This window comes from Rattus norvegicus, chromosome 1 (assembly GCF_036323735.1).
Source record: "Rattus norvegicus strain BN/NHsdMcwi chromosome 1, GRCr8, whole genome shotgun sequence".
Lineage (NCBI taxonomy): Eukaryota > Metazoa > Chordata > Mammalia > Rodentia > Muridae > Rattus > Rattus norvegicus.
The window spans coordinates 195,047,099-195,072,879 of record NC_086019.1 but is presented as its reverse complement, the minus strand read 5'-3'; the positions used below and the strand labels follow the sequence as shown (position 1 = coordinate 195,072,879).

At 45.5% G+C, this 25,781-nt stretch overlaps 1 protein-coding gene across 1 annotated transcript in view; it reads right to left on the bottom strand.

Annotated features, from left to right (window-relative positions):
• Positions 1 to 25,178, bottom strand: part of Dmbt1 (deleted in malignant brain tumors 1) — a gene marked incomplete in the record, with an annotated part of 79,003 nt that extends 53,825 nt beyond the window's left edge. Inside the window, 14 exon segments of the mRNA NM_022849.3 lie at positions 3,012 to 3,041; positions 3,855 to 3,881; positions 6,038 to 6,070; positions 9,792 to 9,821; positions 10,661 to 10,687; positions 13,612 to 13,729; positions 13,732 to 13,738; positions 13,740 to 13,933; positions 15,055 to 15,063; positions 15,302 to 15,339; positions 16,908 to 16,940; positions 19,861 to 19,890; positions 20,701 to 20,727; positions 25,102 to 25,178. Of these exon segments, the coding sequence (NP_074040.2) occupies positions 3,012 to 3,041; positions 3,855 to 3,881; positions 6,038 to 6,070; positions 9,792 to 9,821; positions 10,661 to 10,687; positions 13,612 to 13,729; positions 13,732 to 13,738; positions 13,740 to 13,933; positions 15,055 to 15,063; positions 15,302 to 15,339; positions 16,908 to 16,940; positions 19,861 to 19,890; positions 20,701 to 20,727; positions 25,102 to 25,162 (664 nt within the window).
• Positions 25,179 to 25,781: the final 603 nt, after the last annotated feature.

The following is a 25,781-nucleotide window of genomic DNA, read 5'->3' as shown; positions in this document are numbered from 1 at the left end:
ATCCCCAATGATGGTGTGTTTTTGCTTATCATGTTATCTCTGATAGAGAGAACATATTGGCCATGCATTGCTGTGAGCTTGCTTTATACACTTAGGTGGCAAGGACAAGCAGTTGCTCATCCTTTCCTGCCCCTTAGGTCCATGATGACCTTGGTGCCACTTGTCAGAGCTGTCTGCTGACTGACTGTATCAGCGAGCTCTGGGGAGAGAGCAGCTAAAACCTATCTTCACCACATCCCAGTTTGGGACCCCTCATACCCTCAATATCATCATCTATGGACAGAGATTGGGATTAGAGCCTCTAACATCAAATAAGGCATGACTCACAGCAACACATGTAAGCAGTCACAGGCTGTGTGAGTACACACATACAGACACACACACACACACACACACACACACACACACACACACACACACACAAACAATCCAAAGGTTGCCTAAGAGTGTGCATGTGTCAGGCAGAGGCCACAGCAGGACTACCTGAGCACACGACTCCAGCATCTTCCCTGTGGCCAGAGTCATGGTTGTACCACCCATCATGTTGACAGCTGGACAGGTAGGATTATTATCCTGAGAAATGCACAGCTCCCAAGAGAATGTTCCCTGGGCCATGCCCAAAATGGGCCCCTCCTGATACTCATACAGAATGGCCACAGCCAAGCTGTCGATAGACGGCATCTGCATCCTGGGTATCCCAGCTCTCATCACACGTGGTGCCCCAGTAGCCTTGGTACAGGACCTCTACCGGGCCCTGGCAGTGGTCACTGCCCTTCATGAACCTCGGGGACAAACCTGCATTGACACAGCAGATAGTGCTGTCCTGGCCTGCTGGGCTCTGTGGCTTCTGTGCCCTTTGCCAGCATCTCAGTTTATCCCTCTCCTCCCCTCACCTGCAGGACTGTCTACATGCCACTCTCCACCCTAGAAACCAAAAGGTTAAAGCACACATCCTCTTCCTAGTATCCTCTTCTCCATAGCCTTTGCAAATTCCCAGACAAGGGTGTCTCAAGGTCACCTCCTCAAACATAAGTTAGTGCTTACAGTCCCAGCTTAGAACTCCATATTCATACTCCATCAGCTCCCAGGATATCCACGCCCACCACTCCAAACCCAGTCCTCCATTGGGATCTTTGATGCATCAGTGTGCTTGAGTGATATTGTCACACTTTTTTCTGTTTCTGTCAACCTTCACTCTCCACGCTCACCAAGGCTCACCAACGATGTTGGACCTCCTCCTCTCAAACCTGCTCTGCTCTGTGACCTCTCTGATCTCTCTATCAACTCCCAATTCAACTTTGCCTAGCTCTTATCTCATGCTGCTTATCAGAGACCTGTCCAGCCTCTCTGAAAGGCATGCTTCATGCCCAGGGCTGTCCCAAGGACTCACCCATGTCCAGTGGCTGCCCCTTAAGTTTAATCTCAACAAAACACCTATATATTTTAGTCACTTCCCTATCCAAAATGCTTCCTCACAGTCCAAGAATAATGGATCACACCTTTAATACTAGTACTTCTGGGAAGAATCTGGTAGGTTTTGCAACTCAAGTTCTATATTAGTCTATGAGAGGAATTCCAGTAAGAGATACATGGTGAGACTCTGTGACACATGAAAACACACACACACACACACACACACACACACACACACACAAAGGGTGCTGCTCTGGATTCCACTCCATCATCATCATGGGCAATGTGTGCAATGTAATTCATGTAAGAGAAGTTGCTTCTCTAGGCCCACAGCCTGCTCTCCCACTGTAAGAATGCACGTCTGGGCAGTCAGCAGGTAGCATGCTGACCTTGGTATGGTGTGGTGCCCATAAGTCTCTCACACTGAAATATGTGCTGGTTGTATAAAGAAAGAGAAAGCAGCTGTGTGGTAGCAGGAAGGAACAGGTTCAGCATCCTGACAGCAGGAGCTGGATCCTGGCTATACCTTTCTGTGGGCCCTTTGTGGTTGTGAGAACTCTGTGTACTGAGAGTGATAAGTTGGCTTGGATGCAAAGTGAGGAGCTCAGAGAGTTGCTGTTGCTGGAGATCTTCAGTAGACTCTATGGGGATTGGCAAATACCCTCTGAACCTTCCAAGGTATTCGCAAAGAAGGTCCTGTGTCTAAAGGAGCCCATCTTCCTGCCCTCTGCTTCTCACTCTCTGAATGTTCCCCCTAGAGAACTGCCAGCCTTGGATTGGCCTTTTCTGGAAGTTGGTCAAAAGACTTCCTCTGGATTCCCTGCCAGGAACATATCCTGATAATAGCATATGTTATGTGCAATAGCTGAGCATTGATTATGCACAATACTATCATTTTGGAAGGAAGAAACAGTGACTGTCTCCACTAGCCCTTCTGACAGAATCTAAAGCTACGTTCATCCATCATATGACTGAATGGCAGACAGAGGAATGAAGGGAATGGGTGGGGATTGGTAGGGTCTGTTCAGCAGTTAGACACCCACATCTCTCATCTCTACTCCACCTCAGATATATGTGCCCAAAGATTCCACTGGATACAACCAGACAGCAGCAGCACCACCACCACCAGCAGCACCAGCAGCAGCAAAACTGGCCATCAGTCTTAGTTATCTCCCCTGTCAACTGGGCTCCAGCTATGTCATGTACAGAGCTCTCAGCCTGGGAGTTGAACAGATCACAATTGCCTGTGGTCCTATTTATGTGGATTGCTTTGATTGATAATTGTCAGCACACGGCCAGCCCACTTTCCTTGGGCAGGTGAGTCTCTGCTGTTTAAGAACACTAGCTAATCATGAGGCAGAAAGCTAGGAAGCAGGGCTTCTCCCTGATCTCTGTTTCAGTTTCTGCCTCCACGTGCCTGCCTCCATTTCCTGCCCTGGCTTCATTCGATAATGGATGGTGACCTGTAAGCCAAATGGACCTCTCCTCCTCCAAGGAGCTTAGAGCCAGTGTGTGACCACAGCAACAGGACGCAGATTCAGCCCCAATTTCTTCAATAACCCAAAACCAAGAGATAAGAGCAAAGGAAACAGCCTTACCATTAATTGTGCCCCCATGGTTCCACCAATCTTAAAAAGACAAAGCTCAGTTTAGAATTGGATCCACTCTGTAAAAAATAGTCTCATACAGGGGACAAAATTAATCTCTCCTCTTGGAAAGGTTGGATGAAATCGGTGTTTCAGTTTTGGCCATGTGCACTGCCCAAGGTCTTTATTAAAATGATTTTGACTTTTTGGTAAGGAGAGCTACAAGGATCTGGACTGAGGGTGCAGTACCCACATGCCTGATGTGAGAAAGAAGAGCAGAACATGGTGGCAAAATCTTGGAATCCTAGAACCTGGAAACTACAGGCAAGAAGATCAGGAGCTCAGCAGGTAGCCTTGCCTACACTGCAAGTTCAAGGTCATCAGGGCCTACACTGAGTCTCAAAAAGGTAAATAAACAAGGCAATAGCAAATAAATGGTCCTATAACCTTGTGAGGTTAAATTCTGATTATTCTTGGGACAAGTTGAGGTTGGCCCAATTGTGAAGAGGGCAGGTTATCCTTACATATCTTCTGCCAACCACAGATCCCTGAGCCCAATTCATGTCTCCCAGTCAGAACTTCTGGCAGCAGGACTGATTCCAAGATTTCAGAAATTCTTTTTGATTCTAACATGAACTGAAATTTGAGACAGGAGCAACACAAAAGGGAAGGCTGTGCTTGTCTTACCACAGGACCCTTTATGCTACAGATGGCAGGAGTTTCTATTGTCATCACAGTCTAGAGGGGACACTATAATTCACCCTAGTGCCATTCATTAGCATGTGGTATGTCTGTGTTAATCATGACATAGGGGAAATAACACCCAGATACTGCCTCTATTTTCAAAGTACTTACCAGGTGTGGGACTGCTTGTTTGAGAAGCTGTGAAGGGAATAAAAGCAAATCAGACTGTATTTCACCCACAGGAAACCTGGCAGAAATCCTTTCTGTGGTGATAGCTTTTACACCTCAGCTATGTGGGCCCTCCAAAGACAAAACTCAAATGACTAGGTTTCTTTTTTAATTGGTCAAAAGAGCAAGATAGTCTTTGATATTTGTGTCAGCCCTCTGTACTCATGGACTACTTCACAAATTATACAAGCAATGTATCAAAAATAGAGGGGAAAAAAGCCTGCCTTGGTATTATTGAGCCTGAAAATCTTTTCCTCTTGTCATTTTCACATGAGCAATGTGGTATAGCATTGAGTCACACAATGTTGATATTCTGTGAGGACTATATCTGGGATGACTGGAAGGACACAGCAAGGTGTCTGTAGGTCACACACCAGTTGATCAAATACTTGAATGTCAGAGGCTTTGTGTAGGAGCAAGGAAGTTCTTGGAACCAATTTCCTTTAGAAACTGATATATAATTACTCAGGAATGGTGAGGATATGGATAATGTTGTTGCTGGTTTAGCACGTGTGCTTGTATATGAGTTTATGTTTATGCATGAATTATGGAATCAGCAGGACTGCTCAGTTCTCTTAGGAGCCATGAGGGTGGACTGCTCTGAGTCAGGCAACCTGTTAGGCTCTCGGCACATGTACAAAGCTGGGAACTAAGTGAGCAGTGTGTGCTCCCTTTCCCAGTTTTGTACATGTGTACAGAGGACCCAACATATTTAGGCCCTGAAGTCATCACAGACAGTTCTGTACCAGGGACAAGTGCTAATGGAGATGTGATGAGAGATTATGTGTGGACATACAATGACATAGAGTGTATGTGTGTACCTGTGTGTCACTGTCTCTGACTCTGTGTGCCCTTCTGGAATTCTGTGTGTCTCTGTGTCTACGTGGGTCTGGGTGTTTTATATACAAAAATGTGTGTCTGTGTTATTTCTGTCTTTTACCTGAATAATTGCATGTGACAATATATGTGCATGTTTCTCTGTCCATGTGTGTTTGTGTATCTCTATGTATGTTTCTGTCTCTGTCAAGGCAAGTGTCTATGTTTGTTTGTGTGTGTGTGTGTGTGTGTGTGTGTGTGTGTGTGTGTGAGAGAGAGAGAGAGAGAGAGAGACCATGCTCTGTTTTTACTGTTTTGAAAATGATCCTAAAATGTGTCCTATACTTGAGACATAAACTTCAAGCATATGTTTAAATTACTTTAAAAGATCCCTAGCTCTTGGACAGAACAAATGAAGAGTTAACTTGGTGCTGAGGATTGGAGAGAAAATCTCCAGATATTAATCCACTGGCACCAAGTCAGCATCTTCTGAGTAACCTTCATAAGGTCTCTGGATATGGAAAAAGTTGACCTGTCCCCACACTGCAGGTCCTGACGAAAACAAGGTGGAATCTTTTGAAGGAATATGGCTAAGTGGGAGAAAGCCAATCTCATCTTTGGCACACCTTGTTGCCTGAGGAAAAGCAAGGCCGGACATATGGGCCAATTAGATTCCCAACAAACTCTGGGCTGGCATTGGTATGGAAACAGTCCAATGATGTTCTAGGATCAAAAAATCCCAAGAAGAAAAAAATGGACTTTTTCCTTGCCAAAGCCCAGGCCATCGGAATCTAAACTATACTGATATGCCACCAACACCTCTCCCAGAAAGAACTCAGAGAGAGGGAACAGGATCTAAGATGTTCTGGGATGGGGAGTACTGACATCCATAGTAGCTTTATATGGCCTCAGACAAAGGAAAACAACAAGGGCATTGGCTAAGCAGAGTTTTGATTTCCTCTGCAAGACCTGAATTCTGCTCCCTGTCAGAAATTCTGCTGCCTGGGCTGGCCAAGGTGTGAGTGATAGATGGGGACCTCTGGGCACTGAGAATGATCAATAGAAGCCCTAGAAACAAGACCTTTTTGGTGGTCCTTGAAGATACCTCATCTGGCTGATCCTCCCCAACATCTACAACTCTAGGACATAATTCATGGCATGTATGCTCATGTAGGCTTGACTTTATTGAGAAATTTCCCTGGGGGCTTAGGACCCAACAGGCCCTGCCTCCTGCCCATCTTCTGATCAGATTTAACCATTTGGGTTCTGGAGACAATGAGGACACAGAGATACAACATAGTACAACTTACTTTCTGTGGTTTCTTGAGTGTCGTAGATCACATCTGCAGAAGGAGAAAGGAAGAATTCATTGGGCATTGATCGAAACTTGAGGAACACATATTCAGGAGCTGTAGTCTCCCAAGCTAAAGGCCTTGCATCCCTAGAAAAGCTGTGATTCTCCTGTGGGATCTGACACTGATCTTTAACTTGCCACTGAGATGTCACCATGAGCATTTTTCCCCTCACTCTCCTTCATCTCTGCACCTATTCCATCCAAAACACTATGCAGTTCACCAGCAGCCCCACTGTAGGCACAAGATAGAAATAGCCAGAGGATATTTGAATTCAAAAGTCATTTGGGTATTTCTGTATTTCAGGGAGAACCTCCTAATATAACCAAGAGCCATCAGACAACAGTCCTGAGAAAGTGGCTCCAACCAGTTGAAGTGACTTCCAGAGGTTATTCTGGAAGGGACAACAAACCCACTCAGAGTGTGGCTACTTGCAGGACCATGGTCCTTTTAAGTGCCATTCTCAGGTTGGGTGAGTTCACCACAGTCACACTATGTTTCTTGTGACATGTGCACAGTCCATTACACAAAAAAACTGCCTACTAATGGTCAAACCAGCAATCTTCGTGGGGACACACAATGGGCTGCAATCCTGGGAGGATTCTTTGTAGAAAAAGGATGCCTTTGCATTTGAATGGGTACCAGCACCACATAATCAGTCAGCAGCTATTTTATGGGATTTGCTTGGTTGAATCAGGGAGAATTTGCATCCCCAATGATGGTGTGTTTTTGCTTATCATGTTATCTCCGATAGAGAGAACATATTGGCCACGCATTGCTGTGAGCTTGCTTTATACACTTAGGTGGCAAGGACAAGCAGTTGCTCATCCTTTCCTGCCCCTTAGGTCCATGATGACCTTGGTGCCACTTGTCAGAGCTGTCCACTGACTGACTGTATCAGCGAGCTCTGAGGAGATATTGGCTAAACCTATCGTATCCACTCCCAGTTTGGGACCTTTCAGAACCTCAATGTCATCATCTATGGACAGAGATTGTAACATCTGTGACTCTGACTTCAAATAAGGCATGACCCATAGCAGAGCATGTAAGCAGCAACAGACTGTATGAGTACACACATACATATATGTATGCACACACACACACACACACACACACACACACACACACACACAATCCCAAGGTTGCCTAAGAGTGTCCATGTGTCAGGCAGAGACCAAAGCAGCACTACCTGAGCACACAACTCCAGCATCTTCCCTGTGGCCAGAGTCATGGTTGAACCACCAATCATGTTGACAGCTGGACAGTAGGATTCTTATCCTGAGAAATGCACAGCTCCCAAGAGAATGTTCCCTGAGCCCTGCCCAAAATGAGCCCCTCCTGATGCTGATACAGAATGCCACAGCCAAGCTGTCAACAGACAGCATCTGCATCCTGGGTATCCCAGCTGTCATCTCACATGGTGCCCCAGTAGCTTTGGTACAGGACCTCCACCCGGCCCTGACAACGGTCACTGCCCTTCACCAACCTCAGGGGCAAACCTGCATTGACACAGCAGAAACTGCTGTCCTGGTCTGCTGGGCTCTGTGGCTTCTGTGCCCTTTGCCAGCATCTCCATTTATCCCTCTCCTCACTTCACCTGCAGGGCTTTCTACATGCCGCTCTTCACCCTAGAAGCCACAAGGTTAAAGCACACATCCTCTTCCTAGTATCCTCTTCCCCATAGCCTCTGGAAACTTCCCAGACAAGGGTCTCTAAATGTCTTCCCTTCAGTACTATTTTAGCCCTGACAGTCCTTTGTAGAACTCCAGGATCACACTCCATCAGCCCCAGAATATCCATGTCTACCACTCCAAACTCAGTCCTCCATTAGGATCTTGATGCCACAAGTATGCGAGAGTGAGATAGTCACAATCATTGTCTGTTTCTCTCCACCTTCACTCTGGCCTCTCACCAAGGCTCACCCACTTAGTTGGACCTCCCTCCTCTCAAACCTGCCCTACTCTGTGACCTCTTCATAACCTCTCAATTCAATTTGCCTAGCTCTTATCTCATGCACCTTATCACAGACCTGCCCAGCCTCTCTGAAAGGCATGCTTCATGCCCAGGGCTGTCCCAAGGACTCACCCATGTCCAGTGGCTGCCCCTGAAGTTTAATCTTGACAAAAGACCTGTATATTTGAGTCACTTCCCTATCCAAAGTGCTTACTGACAGTCCAGGAATAATGGCTCACACCTTTAATACCTGTACTCCTGGGAAGAATCTGGTAGGTTTTGCAACTCAAGGTCTTTATTAGTCTATGAGAGGAATTCCAGCCAGAGATAAAAGGTAAGACCTTGTGTTATACATAAACACACACACACACACACACACACACACACACACACGCACGCACGCATGCACACACACACACACACACACACACACACACGCACACCCAAAGGGTAATCTGTATTCCACTTCATCTTCATCATGGTAAAGGGTGCAGTGACGTCCATCTAACAGAAGTCATTTCTCTAGGCACCCAGCCTGCTCTCCCTAGGTAAGAATGCACATGTCTGGGCAGTCAGCAGGTAGCATGCTTCTGCATGATGTGGTGCCCATAAGTCTCTCACACTGAAATCTGTGCTGGTTGTGGGAGGAAACAGACAGCAGCTATGTGATAGCAGGAAGGAACAGGTTCAGCCTTCTTACAACAGAAGTTGGATCCTGGCTGTACCTTTCTGTGGCCCCTTTTTGGTTGTAAGAACTCTGTGTTCTCAGAGTGATAGGTTGGAGTGGATGCAAGGGGAGGGGCTCAGACAGTTGCTGTTGCTGGAGATCTCCAGTAGACACTATGGGGATTGGCAAAGGCCAACTGAGCCTTCCAAGGCATTCCTAAAAAGCTTCTGTGTCTAAAGGAGCCCATCTTACTGCCCTCTGCTGCTCACTCTCTGAATGTTACCCCTAGAGAACTGCCAGCCTTGGTTTAGCCCTTAGTGGAAGTTGGTCAAAAACTTCCTCTGGATTCCCTGCCAGGAACATATACTGATAATAGCATATGTTACCTGTAATAGCTGAACCTTGGTTATGCACAATATTTTAATTTTGGTAGGAAGGAACATTGACTGTTTCTTCTGACAGAGTCTAAAGCTAAGTTAACCCATCACATGACTGAAGGGCAGACAGAAGGGGAAGGGTGGGGATTGGTAGGGTCTGTTCAGCAGTTGGGTACCCACATCTCTCATCTCTACTATACCTCTGAATTCTGTGCCCAAAGACTTCACTAGATACAACCAGACAGCAGCAGCAGCAACAGCAGCAATGCTGGTTGTCTGTTCTAGTTATATCCACTGTGACCCTGACTCTAGCTATGTCATGTAAAGGGCTTTCAGTCTGGAGTTGCCCAGATCACAATTGCCTTTGGCCCTAGCTGTGTGGATTGCTTTGATTGATAATTGTCAGCAAACAGCCAGCCCACTGTCTTTGGGCACATGGGTCCCGGCTGTTGAAGAACACTAGCTAACATAAGCCAGAAAGCCAGTAAGTAGGGCTCCTCTGTGACCTCTGCTTCAGTTCCTGCCTCCACGTGCCTGTCTCCAGCTCCTGCCCTGGCTTCATTCAATAATGGATGGTGACCTGTAAGCCAAACGGACTTTTCCTCCTTCAAGGAGCTTAGAGTCAGTGTGTGATCACAGCAACAGGACGCAGATTCAGCCCCAAACCCATCAATAACCCAAAGCCAAGACACACAAGCAAATGAGAAGGCCTTACCGTTATTTGTGCCCCCGGGGTTCCACCAACCTAAAAAAAGACAAAGCTCAGTTTAGAGTTGGATCCACTGTGTAAAAAATAGTCTCATACAGGGCACAAAATTAGCCTCAACTGCACTGTACAGCCACTCCTCTTGGGAACACGTGGGTAGGATCTGTGTTTCAGTTTTGGCCATGTGCACTGCCCAAGGTCTTTCTTAAAATGATTTTCACTTTTTGGTTAGGAGAGCTACAAGGATCTGGACTGTGGGTGAGGGGGCAGTACACATCATGCCTGATGTGATAAGCAAGAGCTGGACATGGTGGCAAAATCTTGGAATCCTAGAAACTGGAAACTACAGGCAAGAAGGTCAGGAGCTCAGGGGTAGCCTTGCCTACACAGCAAGTTCAAGTCATTATGGCCTACACTGAGTCTCATAAAGGTAAATAAACAAGGCAATAGCAAATAAATGGTCCTATAAGCTTGTGAGGTTAAATTCTGATTATTCTTGGGACAAGCTGAGGTTGGCCCAAGTGTGAAGAGGGCAGGTTATCCTTACATATCTTCTGCCAACCACAGAGCCCTGAGCCCAATTCATGTCTTCTAGTCAGAAATTATGGCACCAGGACTGATTCCTAGATTTCAGATATTCTATTTGATTCTAACATGAACTGAAATTTGAGACAGGAGCAACACAAAAGGGAAGGCTGTGCTTGTCTTACCACAGGACCCTTTATGCTACAGCTGGCAGGAGTTTCTATTGTCATCACAGTCTAGAGGGGACACTATATTTCAGCCTAGTGCCATTCATTAGCATGTGGTGTGTCTGTGTCAATCATGACATAGGGGAAATAACACCCAGATACTGCCCCTATTTTCAAAGTACTTACCGGGTGTGGGACTGCTTGTTTGAGAATCTGTGAAAGGAATAAAAGCAAATCAGACTGTGTTTCACCCACAAGAATCCTACAGAAATCACTACTATGGTCATAGCTTTTACAACTCTGCTATGTGGGCCCCCCTAAAAAACTCAAATGCCTAGGTTTCTTTTTAATTGGTCAAAAGAGCAAGATAGTCTTTGATATTTGTGTCAGCCCTCTGTACCCCTGGACTACTTCACAAATTATACAGGCAATGTATCAAAAACAGGAAGAAGAAGAAGAAGAAGAAGAAGAAGAAGAAGAAGAAGAAGAAGAAGAAGAAGAAGAAGAAGAAGAAGAAGAAGAAGAAGAAGAAGAAGAAGAAGAAGAAGAAGAAGAAGAAGAAGCCTGCCTTGGAATTATTGAGCCTGAAAGTCTTTTCCTCCTGTCATTCTCACATGAGCAATGTGATATAGCATTGAGTCACACAGTGTTGATATTCTGTGAGGGACTATATCTGGGATGACTGGAAGGACACAGCAGGGTATCCGTGGGTCACATAGGAGTGGATCATATACTTGAATTCAGAGGCTGTGGGTAGAAGCAAGGAAGTTCTTGGAAAATTTTTCCTTTGAAAACTGAGATATAATTTATCAGCAATGGTGAAGATATGGATAATGTTGTCGCTGGTTTAGCATGTGTGTTTGTATACGAGTTTATGTACATGCATGAATTATGGAATCAGCAGGACTGCTCAGTTTTTCAGGAGGGTGGACTGCTCTGAGTCAGGCAACCTGTTAGGCTCTTGGCACATGTACAAAGCTGGGAACTAAGTGAGCAGTGTGTGCTCTTTTTTCCAGCTTTGTACAGGTCTACAGAGAACACAATGTATTTAGACCCTGAAGTCATCACAGACAGTTTTGTATCAGGGACAAGTGCTAATGGAGATGTGATGGGAGATTATGTATGGACACACAATGACATAGAGTGTATGTGTGTACCTGCGTGTCAGTGTCCACGTCTGTCTCCGTGTGCCCTTCTGGAATTCTGTGTGTCTCTGTGTCTACGTGGGTGTGGGTGTTTTGTATTCAAAAATGTGTGTCTGTGTTATTTCTGTCTTTTACCTGAATATTTGCATGTGAAAATATACGTGTATGTCTCTGTGTTCATGTGTGTCTCTCTGTATTCTTGTGTCTCTGTGAAGGCAAGGATCTATGTTTGTGTGTATGGTTTATATGTGTTCGTGTGTGTGTGTGTGTGTGTGTGTGTGTGTGTGTGTGTGTGTGTAAAAAGGTATAAATTGGGGGAAGAGACTCCTATAGGTGACAGTGTCCATAATCTTTAGAAAGAGTAGTTAGAACAAACCAGGTGGAGGGCGGTGGACCAGAGCATGTGCAATGACCTGACTATGGATAAAGGGGATGTGGTTGCAACTTGGAATGTAGCGAGCACATTATTGGAGATTGAGTGAACTCCTATATAACAAGGAGAAGAAATGAAACCAAGACATATGCTGGGGACCGGGGCTCAGTATGGTAGTCCCAGCACTGGAAAATGAGCCTATAGAATTAGTAGTGCAATGTCAGCAGCTTGGCTTACACATATAGACATGTCTCAGTAAGATAAGAAATGTAATTGCAGCAAAAGAAAAGAAAAACGTGTAGGAACCGAAACATCCAGAAGTCCCAGTGTGAGGAAAGATACAACAGAAAACTGTGGGACTGTGATGTGTGAGCCAACCAACTTGAGATCAATACCATAGTGAAGCCTCAGGCCCTTCATGTGCAGTAGCATTCACCAGTGGGGTCTATAATGCCCAGAGGTATGTTCCTACAACTCCTAGACAGGTCCAGTTAGTCATCAACATGCAAAGAGCAAAGCTAATGACACAGGTAACATATTTAGTGAAAAATCAGGTTTGGGTATGATATGCTTTCTCATAGTGCCCTAGTTCAAGAGAAGAAGAATGACATTCAAATAAAAAGAACAGGGGGACTCCAAGTTGTTGACAATGACCTGAGCTAGGTGTGGCATAGACATCTATGAAAAATAGAAGGACAGTTAGAAAACACCCAGAAGTTCACCTGGACTCCCAGGGAAGGCAGACTCAACATTTGTAGAGGTGGACTTGAGGGTGATGTTCAGAGTGGGTCCTGCCAGGGCAGACGACAAATACTACAGGTATGCATGAACTTCTACTGTGTACTGAATGCCCAGGGTGGGGCCCAGTTTCCTGCAGCTCACTAATCACTGTACATTCATGACCAACTGTGGACATGCCAGGAAACCATGGTTCCTCACAACTGTGTGGAGAGTCCGCCAAAAGCACACTCAGCCTTAGGCTGTTGAAGATTCAAAGATCCACCCTCATGGTTAAAGGATTCTGTAGGACTCTAGCAAGCCTCCCTGCTATATCCGTAGTCAAATGTTTCCATGAACATACCACATTTGACCTCTCTGCCATGTTCCGAGTATGTTATCATCATTGAGCTATTGAACAAGAATCTGTGAGACCCAGAATTCGGCAGAGCCTGAGAGAGTGAAGGAGTTAATGAAACTCCTTCCGCAGCACCTTCTGAGAGGATTGTGGAAAAATGGGGAATAGGAAAAGTGAATTTGCTCTGCCCCCTAGGTTTTACTGCACTGCCCTCTGCATATTGAAAAATCAACATGGAAACAGGATACCGATTCTCCAAACCAAGAGTAGGGTCCTCCTTACAAGAGCACTTTTCTGTTCACCCTGTACTTTCTCATGTCTGGGACTTCACATTGCATTTCCATAGGTTGCCTGCCTCACATAAACTCTAGAGTCACTAGATAACTAAGAGCATTCTGCAGGACCCTGACGAGAAGGGCATTGTCCTTGAAATTTATCAACCCTTACAAAGACAAAATGAATAGAGCCAGAATGAAGTTCTGATAGCATTCATAGGAACCTGATTCCTTACTGTCAGGCAGATTTAATGATCACTGGGTCTTACCTGAGCAGATCACTCCAGCATCCTCCTGATGTCCACAGTTATGAGAGAGCCAGCCTCGGTGGGAGCAGCTCCACAGATAGGCCTCATGTCCTCTACAGGCCACGTCATCCAGAACAATGGACCCAGAGCCCTGTCCAAACTGGGCACTTCCTGGGGCAGACAAGGCCCAGCCACAGCCCAGCTGCCTGCACACCACGTTGGCATCATTGATGTCCCAGCTGTCGTCACACACGGTGCCCCAGGAACCCTGGTAAAGGATCTCCACGCGACCCCGACACCTGTCTCCTCCATTCACCAGCCTCACAGCCAAACCAGAATCTGTTCCTGGAAAGACAAGGTGGTTTCTCATGAGTTGGTCCTGTGTGGATGGTGGAGCTTGTGCACTGTGTGGGCAGCTCACTCATGGACTTTAAGCAATAGGGGACTTGAGCTCCTCCTCCTCTGACTGCATCTTGGACACACTGTCCTGAAAAGACCTTTACCCTCTCACTGTGTGTGCTGACCCTCACTCCAGTACTCTCTAATTCTCTTCTACACATTAAGGACATGCTGGTCACCAGAATGTCCAGGTTTCTGCAAACTGTTTGGCATGTGTTGAATCGGCTCCAGATGGTGACAAGAGACCGACTGCCCCTTGTGCCTAAGGCCTTTGAGTGCCACACACGGTTCAATGAAGGGTATTTCAAGGAGAGAGAGGATGCAGAGCCATCATAACTTCTCTCTCTCTCTCTCTCTCTCTCTCTCTCTCTCTCTCTCTCTCCCTCCTTCCCTCCCTCTCTCTCTCTCTCTCACACACACACACAAACACACACACACACACACTGCACATGCGCACACTCATCTCCACACTGACCCACATCTGTCAGCACTAAAGGAGAATGTAGAACAGGCTTTCTCTGTGGTAGAACAGGCTGTCTCTGTGACAGACCAGAGGGGCAGAATGATGAGCTTCCTGCCTCAAGAGAACTTCATGGTCCCTGGCAAAGGCTCTCAACAGCTGCTCACACACAAGATTCAGAGTTTATATTAGAATCATTTCAGATCCAATATAAAATTATACACCTGCAGAAGCTACTGTCCCCCAATGAACTCAGATGGTGGGTTCCTTGAGCTCAATTTCTGTTTGCAATGGCACCACACTGGATGTCACCAAACTTTGTCATTGCTGGTCACCAAAACGGTTAGTGTAAACTTGTCATTGAAGTCCAGGCTCAAGAACCCAACATGATTAAACAAGACAAAGGCCTGCACGGGATTGGCACTAGGACTAAGCTTTCTGAAAGGACACCCATTTGAAGTGAATCAGAATGGCATCTCATAAGACGTCATCAGTCTCATTGTGTCACCTTTTCTTATCTTGGTCCTTCTAACCTCAGAGTCTCCTCTAACATAACACTAAATTTAGAGACTGTGGACTTTTTTAACCCACTCCCATGCTGACTGACTCCGACACAGACAGAAAGGGAAATGGCCAGCAACAGCATGCTGACTGACTCTTCCACACAGAAAGAAACAGGTAGTAACAGGGCTCCCAGTAGAGAAAAGACCTCCTGTTCAGGAGTCACCCCCAACTTCCCTATGTCTTACAACATGCACCCACCATCTTATCCCCTTGAGTGTCCCAAAGAAGTCAATGCTGTGAAGAAAATCAGCATTGTGACCTTCAGAGAGAGATCTACACAATTTTATTACCTATTGATGTGGAATCAGGAACTTGAGTAGTCGTCACTGCATGCCCATTACAAATGAAGGAGAAAAAAATGAGAAATATGATGTTAAGTCTCCATTGAGGAAAAACAAGGCATGCAAGTACAGTCAACCAGCTGATGGGATGTGATTCAGGGTGTGTATTGGGTAATGCTATGTGACTTGACACAAGTAACAAATCTTTGTAGTCTTGACTTCTCCAACTCTAAAAGTCTATCCTTATAGAAAATGTTATTAACCTACAGACTCTAGTTCTAACCTGCCTACATATGACTTGCACTGAGCTCTAGGGAACCAGAACAAAAAAGTACACATGTAATTAATTCTTCTTTTCTAATTACACTGACTGTTATTCCAATGTAATATTCACTAGCAGATATGTGGAATACCTGTTTGCCTCAATTTTGAATGTTAAGGTTTTTTTTAACTTCACTATTTCTGGGTGTAAACTAAGCTAGCCTGAAACTCAAGATCCTACGAACTCAGCATCCTAAGTTGTAGAATTCTCTCTCTCTCTCTCTCTCTCTCTCTCTCTCTCTCTCTCTCTCTCTCTCTCTCTCTCTGTGTGTGTGTGTGTGTGTGTGTGTGTGTGTGTGTGTGTGTGCGTGTGTGTGTGTATGTGTATGTCTTCAAACATATGTTTGAATTACTTTAAAAGAGCCCTAGCTCCTGGACATAGTGCCTTCAAGAGTTAACTTGGTGCTGAGGATTGGAGTGAAGGTCTCCAGATATTAACACACTGGCACCAGGACACCAGCTTCTAAGAAACCTTCATAAGGTCTGGGGATGTGGAAAAAATTGACCTCGACCCACAGAGCAGGTCCTGATAAAAACAGGGTGGAATCTTGGAAAGGAATATGGCTAAGTGATAGTAAGCCAATCTCATCCTTGGGATATGTCACATGCCTCTGGAAAAGCAAGGCCTGACATATGGGCCCATTTTGTTCTCAATAAACTCTGGGCTGGCCAGAAGCATTCGTATGGAAATAGTTCTTGCTGATGTCCTAGGAACAAAAAGTCTGAAGGAGAAAATAAAAGGAATTTTCCTTGCTAAAGAACAGGCCATGAAATCTAAATTATATTGATATGCCATAAACACCTCATACTGGAGGGACTCAGAAAGAGGGAAAAGAATCTGAGATGTTCCCGGATGTGGGGTCATGATATGCATAGTCGCTTTATATGGCCTCAGACAAAGGGAAATGATGAGAGCATTGACTAAGCAGAGTTTTGATTTCCTCTGCAAGCACTGAATTCTGCTCCCTTTCAGAAATTCTGCTGCCTGGGCTGGCCAACGTGTGGGTGATACATGAGGACCTCAGAGCACTGAGAATGATCAATAGAAACCCTAGAAATAAGAATTTTTGGTGGGTTCTAAAGATACCTCCTCTGACTAATCCTCCCCAACACCCACAACTCAAGGACATAATCCATGGCATGTATGCTCATGTACGCTTGACTTTATTGAGATATTTTCTTGGGAGCTTAGGAACCAACAGGCCCTGCCTCTTGCCCATCTTCTGATCAGACGTAAACCTTTGGGTTCTGGAGACAATGAGGACACAGAGATACAACATAGTACAACTTACCTTCTGGGGTTTCTTGAGTGTCGTAGATCACATCTGCAGAATGAGAAAGGAAGAATTCATTGGGTGTTGATCCACTCACTCTTGAGCATCCCAGATGCAGGAGCTACAATCTCCCTTGTCAGAGCTGTCCGCTGACTGACTGTATCAGCGAGCTCTGGGGAGAGAGCACCTAAAACCTATCTTCACCACATCCCAGTTTGGGACCCCTCATACCCTCAATATCATCATCTATGGACAGAGATTGGGATTAGAGCCTCTAACATCAAATAAGGCATGACTCACAGCAACGCATGTAAGCAGTCACAGGCTGTGTGAGTACACACACATACATGAACACACACACACATGCATACACACACACACACACACACACACACACACACACACTCCCAAGGTTGCCTAAGAGTGTGCATGCAACAGGCAGAGGCCACAGCAGCACTACCTGAGCACACGACTCCAGCATCTTCCCTGTGGCCAGAGTCATGGTTGAATGACCCAACATGTTGACAGCTGGACAGGTCGGATTCTTATCCTGAGCAGTGCACAGCTCCCAAGGGAATGTTCCCTGAGACCTGACCAAAATGGGCCCCTCCTGATGCTCACACAGAATGGCCACAGCCAAGCTGTCGACAGATGGCATCTGCATCCTGGGTATCCCAGCTCTCATCACACACAGTAGCCTTAGTACAGGACCTCTACCCAGCCCTGACAGCGGTCACTGCCCTTCACCAACCTCAGGGGCAAACCTGCATTGACACAGCAGATACTGCTGTCCTAGCCTGCTGGGTTCTGTGTCTTCTGTGACCTTTGCCAGAATCTCTGTTTATCCCTCTCCTCCCCTCACTTGCAGGGCTTTCTACATGCCACTGTTCACCTTAGAAGCCAAAAGATTACAGCACACTTCCTCTTCCTAGTATCCTCTCCTCATAGCTTCTGAAAACTTCCCAGACAAGGGTGTCTCAAGGTCACCTCTTCAAACATAATTTAGTGCATACAGTCCCAGTGTAGAACTCCATATTCACACTCCATCAGCTCCCAGGATATCCACGCCCACCACTCCAAACTCAGTCCTCCATTGGGATCTTTAATGCCACCGTGTGCTTCAGTGATATTGTCACACTCTTGTCCGTTTCTGTCAACCTTCACGCTCCACGCTCACGAAGGCTCACCAACGATGTTGGAACTCCCTCCTCTCAAACCTGCTCTGCTCTGTGACCTCTCTGATCTCTCTATGACCTCTCAATTCAACTTTGCCTAGCTCTTATCCCATGCTGCTTATCAGAGACCTGTCCAACCTCTCTGAAAGGCATGCTTCATGCCCAGGGCTGTCCCAAGGACTCACCCATGTCCAGTGGCTGCCCTTACGTTTAATCTTGACAAAACACCTATATATTTTAGTCACTTCCCTATCCAAAATGCTTCCTCACAGACCAGGAATAATGGATCACACCTTTAATACTAGTACTCCTGGGAGGAATCTGGTAGGTTTTGCAACTCAAGTTCTATATTAGTCTATGGGAGGAATTCCAGTAAGAGATACATGGTGAGACCCTGTGACACATGAACACACACACACACACACACACACACACACACACACACACAAAGGGTGCTCTGGATTCCACTCAATCATCATCATGGTAAAGTGTGCAATGAAGTTCATCTAAGAGAAGTTGCTTCTGCAGGCACATGTAAGAATGCATGTGTCTGGGCAGTCAGCAGGTAGCATGCTTCTGTATGGTGTGGTGCCCATAAGTCTCTCACACTGCAATCTGTGCTGGTTGTATGAAGTAAGAGAAAGCAGCTGTGTGGTAGCAGGAAGGAACAGGTTCAGCATCCTGACAGCAGGAGCTGGATCCTGGTTATACCTTTCTGTGGGCCCTTTGTGGTTGTGAGAACTCTGTGTACTGAGAGTGATAAGTTGGCTTGGATGCAAAGTGAGGAGCTCAGAGAGTTGCTGTTGCTGGAGATCTTCAGTAGACTCTATGGGGATTGGCAAATACCCTCTGAACCTTCCAAGGTGTTCGCAAAGAAGGTTCTGTGTCTGAAGAAGCCCATCTTCCTGCCCTCTGCTTCTCACTCTCTGAATGTTCCCCCTAGAGAACTGCCAGCCTTGGATTGGCCTTTTCTGGAAGTTGGTCAAAAGACTTCCTCTGGATTCCCTGCCAGGAACATATCCTGATAATAGCATACGTTATGTGCAATAGCTGAGCATTGATTATGCACAATACTATCATTTTGGAAGGAAGAAACAGTGACTGTTTTCCACTAGCCCTTTTGACAGAATCTAAAGCTACGTTCATCCATCATATGACTGAATGGCAGACAGAGGAATGAAGGGAATGGGTGGGGATTGGTAGGGTCTGTTCAGCAGTTAGACACCCACATCTCTCATCTCTACTCCACCTCAGATATCTGTGCCCAAAGATTCCACTGGATACAACCAGACAGCAGCAGCACCACCACCACCACCACCAGCAGCAGCAGCACCAGCAGCAGCAAAACTGGCCATCTGTCTTAGTTATCTCCCCTGTCAACTGGGCTCCAGCTATGTCATGTACAGAGCTCTCAGCCTGGGAGTTGAACAGATCACAATTGCCTGTGGTCCTATTCATGTGGATTGCTTGGATTGATAATTGTCAGCACAGGGCCAGCCCACTGTCCTTGGGCAGGTGAGTCTCTTCTGTTTAAGAACACTAGCTAATCATGAGGCAGAAAGCTAGGAAGCAGGGCTCCTCCCTGATCTCTGTTTCAGTTCCTGCCTCCACGTGCCTGCCTCCATTTCCTGCCCTGGCTTCATTCAATGATGGATGGTGACCTGTAAGCCAAATGGACCTCTCCTCCTCCAAGGAGCTTAGAGCCAGTGTGTGATCACAGCAACAGGAAGCAGATTCAGCCCCAATTCCATCAATAACCCAAAACCAAGAGATAAGAGCAAAGGAAACAGCCTTACCATTAATTGTGCCCCCATGGTTCCACCAATCTTAAAAAGACAAAGCTCAGTTTAGAATTGGATCCACTCTGTAAAAAATAGTCTCATACAGGGGACAAAATTAACCTCTCCTCTTGAAAGGTTGGATGAAATCTGTGTTTCAATTTTGGCCATGTGCACTGCCCAAGGTCTTTATTAAAATGATTTTGACTTTTTGGTAAGGAGAGCTACAAGGATCTGGACTAGGGGTGCGGTACCCACATGCCTGATGTGAGAAATAAGAGCAGAACATGGTGGCAAAATCTTGGAATCCTAGAACCTGGATAGTACAGGCAAGAAGGTCAGGAGCTCAGGGGTAGCCTTGCCTACACAGCAAGTTCAAGGTCATTATGGCCTACACTGAGTCTCAAAAAGGTAAATAAACAAGGCAATAGCAAACAAATGGTCCTATAACCTTGTGAAATTAGATTCTGATTAGTCTTGGGACAAGCTGAGGTTGGCCCAAGTGTGAAGAGGGCAGGTTATCCTTACATATCTCCTGCCAACACAGATCCCTGAGCCCAATTCATGTCTCCCAGTCAGAAATTCTGGCAGCAGGACTGATTCCAAGATTTCAGATATTCTATTTGATTCTAACATGAACTGAAATTTGAGACAGGAGCAACACAAAAGGGAAGGCTGTGTTTGTCTTACCACGGGACCCTTTATGCTACAGATGGCAGGAGTTTCTATTGTCTTCACAGTCTAGAGGGGACATTAAATTTTATCCTAGTGTCATTCATTAGCATGTAGGGTGTCAGTGTCAATCATGACATAGGGGAAATTACACTGTGATACTGTCCATATTTTCAAAGTACTTACCAGGTGTGGAACTTCTTGATTGAGAAGCTGTGAAGGGAATAAAAGCAAATCAGACTGTGTTTCACCCACAGGAAACCTGGCAGAAATCCTTACTGTGGCAATAGCTTTTACTCCTCTGCTGTGTGGGCCCCCCAAAGACAAAACTCAAATACCTAGGATTCTTTTTCATTGGTCAAAAGAGCAAGATAGTCTTTGATATTTGTGTCAGCCCTCGGTACCCCTGGACTACTTCACAAATTATACAAGCAATGTATCAAAAATAGGGGGGGAAAGCCTGCCTTGGTATTATTGAGCCTGAAAATCTTTTCCTCTTGCCATTCTCACATGAGCAATGTGGTATAGCATTGAGTCACACAGTGTTAATATTCTGTGAGGGACTATATCTGGGATGACTGGAAAGACACAGCAGGGTATCCATGGGTCACATACGAGTTGATCAAATACTTGAATGTCAGAGGCTTTAGGTAGAAGTAAGGAAGTTCTTGGAACAAATTTCCTTTGGAAACTCAGATATAAATACTCAAGAATGGTGAGTATATGGATAATGTTTTGCTGGTTTAGCACGTGTGTTTATATATGAATTTATGTATAAAAATATGAATTATGGAATCAGCAGGACTGCTCAGTTCTCCCAGGAGCCATGAGGGTGGACTGCTCTGAGTCAGGCAACCTGTTAGGCTCTTGGCACATGTACAAAGCTGGGAACTAAGTGAGTAGTATGTGCTCCCTTTCCCAGCTTTGTACATGTGTACAGAGGACCCAACATATTTAGGCCCTGAAGTCATCACAGACAGTTCTGTACCAGGGACAAGTGCTAATGGAGATGTGATGGGAGATTATGTGTGGACACACAATGACATAGAGTGTATGTGTGTACCTGTGTGTCAGTGTCTCCATCTGTCTCTGTGTGCCCTTCTGGAATTCTGTGTGTCTCTGTGTCTATGTGTGGGTGGGTATGTCTGTGTTATTTCTGTCTTTTACCTGAATAATTGCATGTGACAATATATGTCCATGTTTCTGTGTTCATGTGTGTATCTCTATGTATGTTTGTGTCTCTGTCAAGGTAAGTCTCTCTCTCTCTCTCTCTCTCTCTCTCTCTCTCTCTCCGTGTGTGTGTGTGTGTGTGTGTGTGTGTGTGTGTGTGTGTGTGTGTGTAAGGGAGAGAGAGAGAGAGTCCATGCTCTTTTTTTTTACTGTTTTGAAAATGATCCTAAAATGTTTCCTATACTTGAGACATAAACTTCAAGCATGTTTGAATTACTTTAAAAGAACCCTAGCTCTTACACAGAACAAATCAAGAGTTAACTTGGTGCTGAGGATTGAAGTGAAGATCTCCAGATATTAACCCACTGACACCAAGCCAGGAGCTTCTAAGTAACCTTCAGAAGGGCCTGACAAAAACAGGGTGGAATCTTGGAAAAGAATATGGCTAAGTGAGAATAAGCCAATCTCATCCTTGGGATACCTCACATGACTAAGAAAAAGCAAGGCCTGATATATAGGCCAATTAGGTTCCCAACAAACTCTGGGCTGGCCAGAGGCATTGGTATGGAAACAGTCCAATGATGTCCTAGGATCAAAAAATCCCAAGGAGAAAAAATAATGGAATTTTCCTTGCTAAAGCCCAGGCCATCGGAATCTAAACTGTACTGATATGCCACCAACACCTCTCCTGGGAAGAACTCAGAGAGGGAACAGGATCTGAGATGTTCTGGGATGGGGAGTACTGACATCCATAGTAGCTTTATATGGCCTCAGACAAAGGAAAACAACAAGGGCATTGGCTAAGCAGAGTTTTGATTTCCTCTGCAAGCACTGAATTCTGCTCCCTGCTAGAAATTCTGCTGCCTGGGCTGGCCAAGGTGTGGGTGATACATGAGGACCTCAGAGCACTGAGAATGATCAATAGAACCCCTAGAAACAAGACCTTTTTGGTGGTCCTTGAAGATACCTCCTCTGGCTGATCCTCCCCAAGATCTACAAGTCAAAGACATAATCCATGGCATGTATGCTCATGTAGGCTTGACTTTATTGAGAAATTTCCCTGGGGGCTTAGGACCCAACAGGCCCTGCCTCCTGCCCATCAATTGTCATTGGTCAAAACAGTAAAATAGTCTTAATAATATTCCATTCAACCCTCAGTACACATGGACTCCTTCACAAATTACACAGGAGGTGAATCAAAAATATGGCGGTAAAAGCCTGCCTCTGTATTTACTGAGTATGAAAACTTTTCCTCCTGCTATTCTCACATGAGCGATGTGGTATAGCACTGAGTCACACAACATTGATATTCTGTGAGAGACTATATCTGGTTTGACTGGAAGGACACAGGTGGATGTCTGTGGGTCATACACTGGTTGATAAAAGAGTTGAGTGTCAGAGGCTTTGGATAGAAGCAAAAAGTTCTTGGAATCTATTTCTTTTGGAAACTGAGAGATAATTACTCAGGAATGGCGAGGATGTGGATAATGTTTGGATTGCTCCCAAATCTTCTCTTTTGAGGGTTATTCTGAGATCCACCCTACTCTAAGGAAGTCATATTTGGATAAATCTTTTAAAAAATGGCCCAAATGGGGCATGACTATCTTGAGACTTATTCTACCTGCTAGTTCTATGGGGTGGAGGTGGTCTCATTCCTTCACTCTGTAAAACAAAGCATGTTACCCCAATTGCAGAAGAGTAAACTGGGTTTTATTACAGGAGAGGAACTGTTCCAACAGAGAGTTCTGCCATCGACCAGCAGCAATACCACAGCCTCTCTCCTGCCCAGCATGACCTGTGCACCAAACTGTACAAAGGTGGCATTAAGATCACACATGCAGAAGACTCAGCTCCTTCTGCCCCCTCAATGGAGAGGCCATGGCTTAATCTGACATAGCTGTTACTTCAGTGCCATGAAGCTTTATTCCGGGTTCACATTCTGACACAGTTCCCATATGGCCAATCTCCTGAGCCTTGGTGTCCCCCATCTGAACTATGAAGGTGAATTGCCTAACTCAGGGTGCTACCTGGCTTGAATTAGAGAAGAAAGTCAAGTGGAAGAGGGTCAGTTCCCCCTCTGTGTGCTGAAGCCACAGCATTCATACCTGTATGTAAGTACATATATAGGGCAAACATGCATACCTGCATGTAAGTACACATGTAGCATCATTATCTTAAAGGACAAACTCCCTCAGGCCCATAGCATTACTGCTTTTGTTTCTTTGTGGATAAGGGCAAGACAATAGGCTGTCTGTTCTCCAGAACTAAAGTGATTCCAGGTCACTGGGCAGGAACAGAGCAAGTCTGTCACCCTGAAAGTTGGCCTTGCCTCCCAAGAAGACAGCCTGCATAGTTCTAGGCTGCCTCAGTATAGGCCTCCTTGGTCAGCAGTGCAAGCCTGAGGATTTGGACTTGGGGTGATGTTCTCATGAAAGCCATTCCCCACATGAGTCTTCATCTTCAGCAGACCCATGGGGAGAGTGAGCATTCTGGCATTCATATGGAGATCTTGCAAAAATATGAAATCCATCCATAGTGACTCCAAAGGAAGAAAGAAAAGGACAGGATTATGAAGAAGAAATGAAGGGGGAGAGAGAGAAGGAGGGACAGAGGGAGGAAGGAAGAACTGTGGGATATCCAGGAAAGGGGAAGGTGGGGAGAAGAGAGAAAGGAAGACAGACAGGCAAAGACAGACAAAGAGAGAAACAGAGACAGAGGGGTAGAGAAAAGAGAAGGATGAACAGAAAATCAGACAGAGAGACAGGCAGAGGGAAGGCAGACAGACCGAGAAAGAAGAAGAGGGGGCAGATAAGTTGTCCTCTATGAGATGACACAATCAACCGTGGGGAGGACTAGCCAGGTAACTCTTCCCTGCTCATCACTTGACTCTCTGAGAACATGAAACCATGTTGGAGTAACTGAGCTGCAAGGAAATGACTGGCACTCTGACACCATCCTGTCTGTTGGTTACTTGGCCTGGCTTTGCTCAGCAAATATTGGTCACAGAGCCAGACATACAGAAGAGAAGGCACATGCAGAATGTCAATACAGGCCTGTCTCCATCCACTTTCACACTTTCACAGCGTATTTAGCAAGGTTTAAGGCCTCTTCCTAATGCCCATAAGCCTTTTCTGAGGCTGAGGACTTCAATCAATCATTCCCTTCATTGAACGGCTGCCTAAGAACATCAACAGAATGCCTGACTTCTCTCCTACAGTCACCACTTCTACTCCACATGTAGACATAGGACAAAAAGAGAAGCACACACCTCCACACACACTTGCAAATATTTACAATTATTAGCAAAGAGCCTACTTCAGACCGACAATCACACAACCATGAACAAATTCATCCAACCCACCAGGACCAAGGTTTGCAGAAACACAGTTCATGACTATAAATAATGAGACAAAATACCTGTAGAAAGAATTTGACCCCACAAAAGACATATTTCAAAGATAACGATGGAGATCCCCATTGTGCTGGTTCCTCTCGATTTGAGTAGAAATTCCCTGACATTTATAAGTTCCTGGGTGGAAGGAGGTGTGCCCTCTTGGGTGGTATGCTTCTATTGCTGCTATAAATCAATATGACGGAAGTGAGGAACTTTGTTAACAGTTTGGCTAATCCGTGGGAACAAGGTTAGGTGTATTTGATTGATTGTGGCAGGAACAACCTGGCCGTTGCCCAACGTAGAGGCCTGACTTCAGTGATAAAACTTCCTTTTTGGTGAGCATCGAAGACTCTCAGTGGCTCCCTGAACATGGCCTTGATTTTTATCTTGGAAGAGTCCAAGAAACTTATGGGAAGCAGGATGTGGGCTGTTGGGCAAATAAGAGACATGGTGCCAAGGGGAAGGGATGTGTTCAGGACGGTTCATACTGGCATGCTGTCCTTCTAGTTAGCTCTTGTGGACATCACTGAGGCTCAGAGAGCTGAGAATGCCCTTGCATACTGACTAAAAGTAGAAGGCATGAAGAACAGTTCCACCCAGACCATGCACCCTTGCTGGCTTCCACCCGATGATCCACCAACATCTTCATCTCAGCTGAGAAATCCACCACCTCAAACTGCACCATTTCCAGCCATCTCTCCCT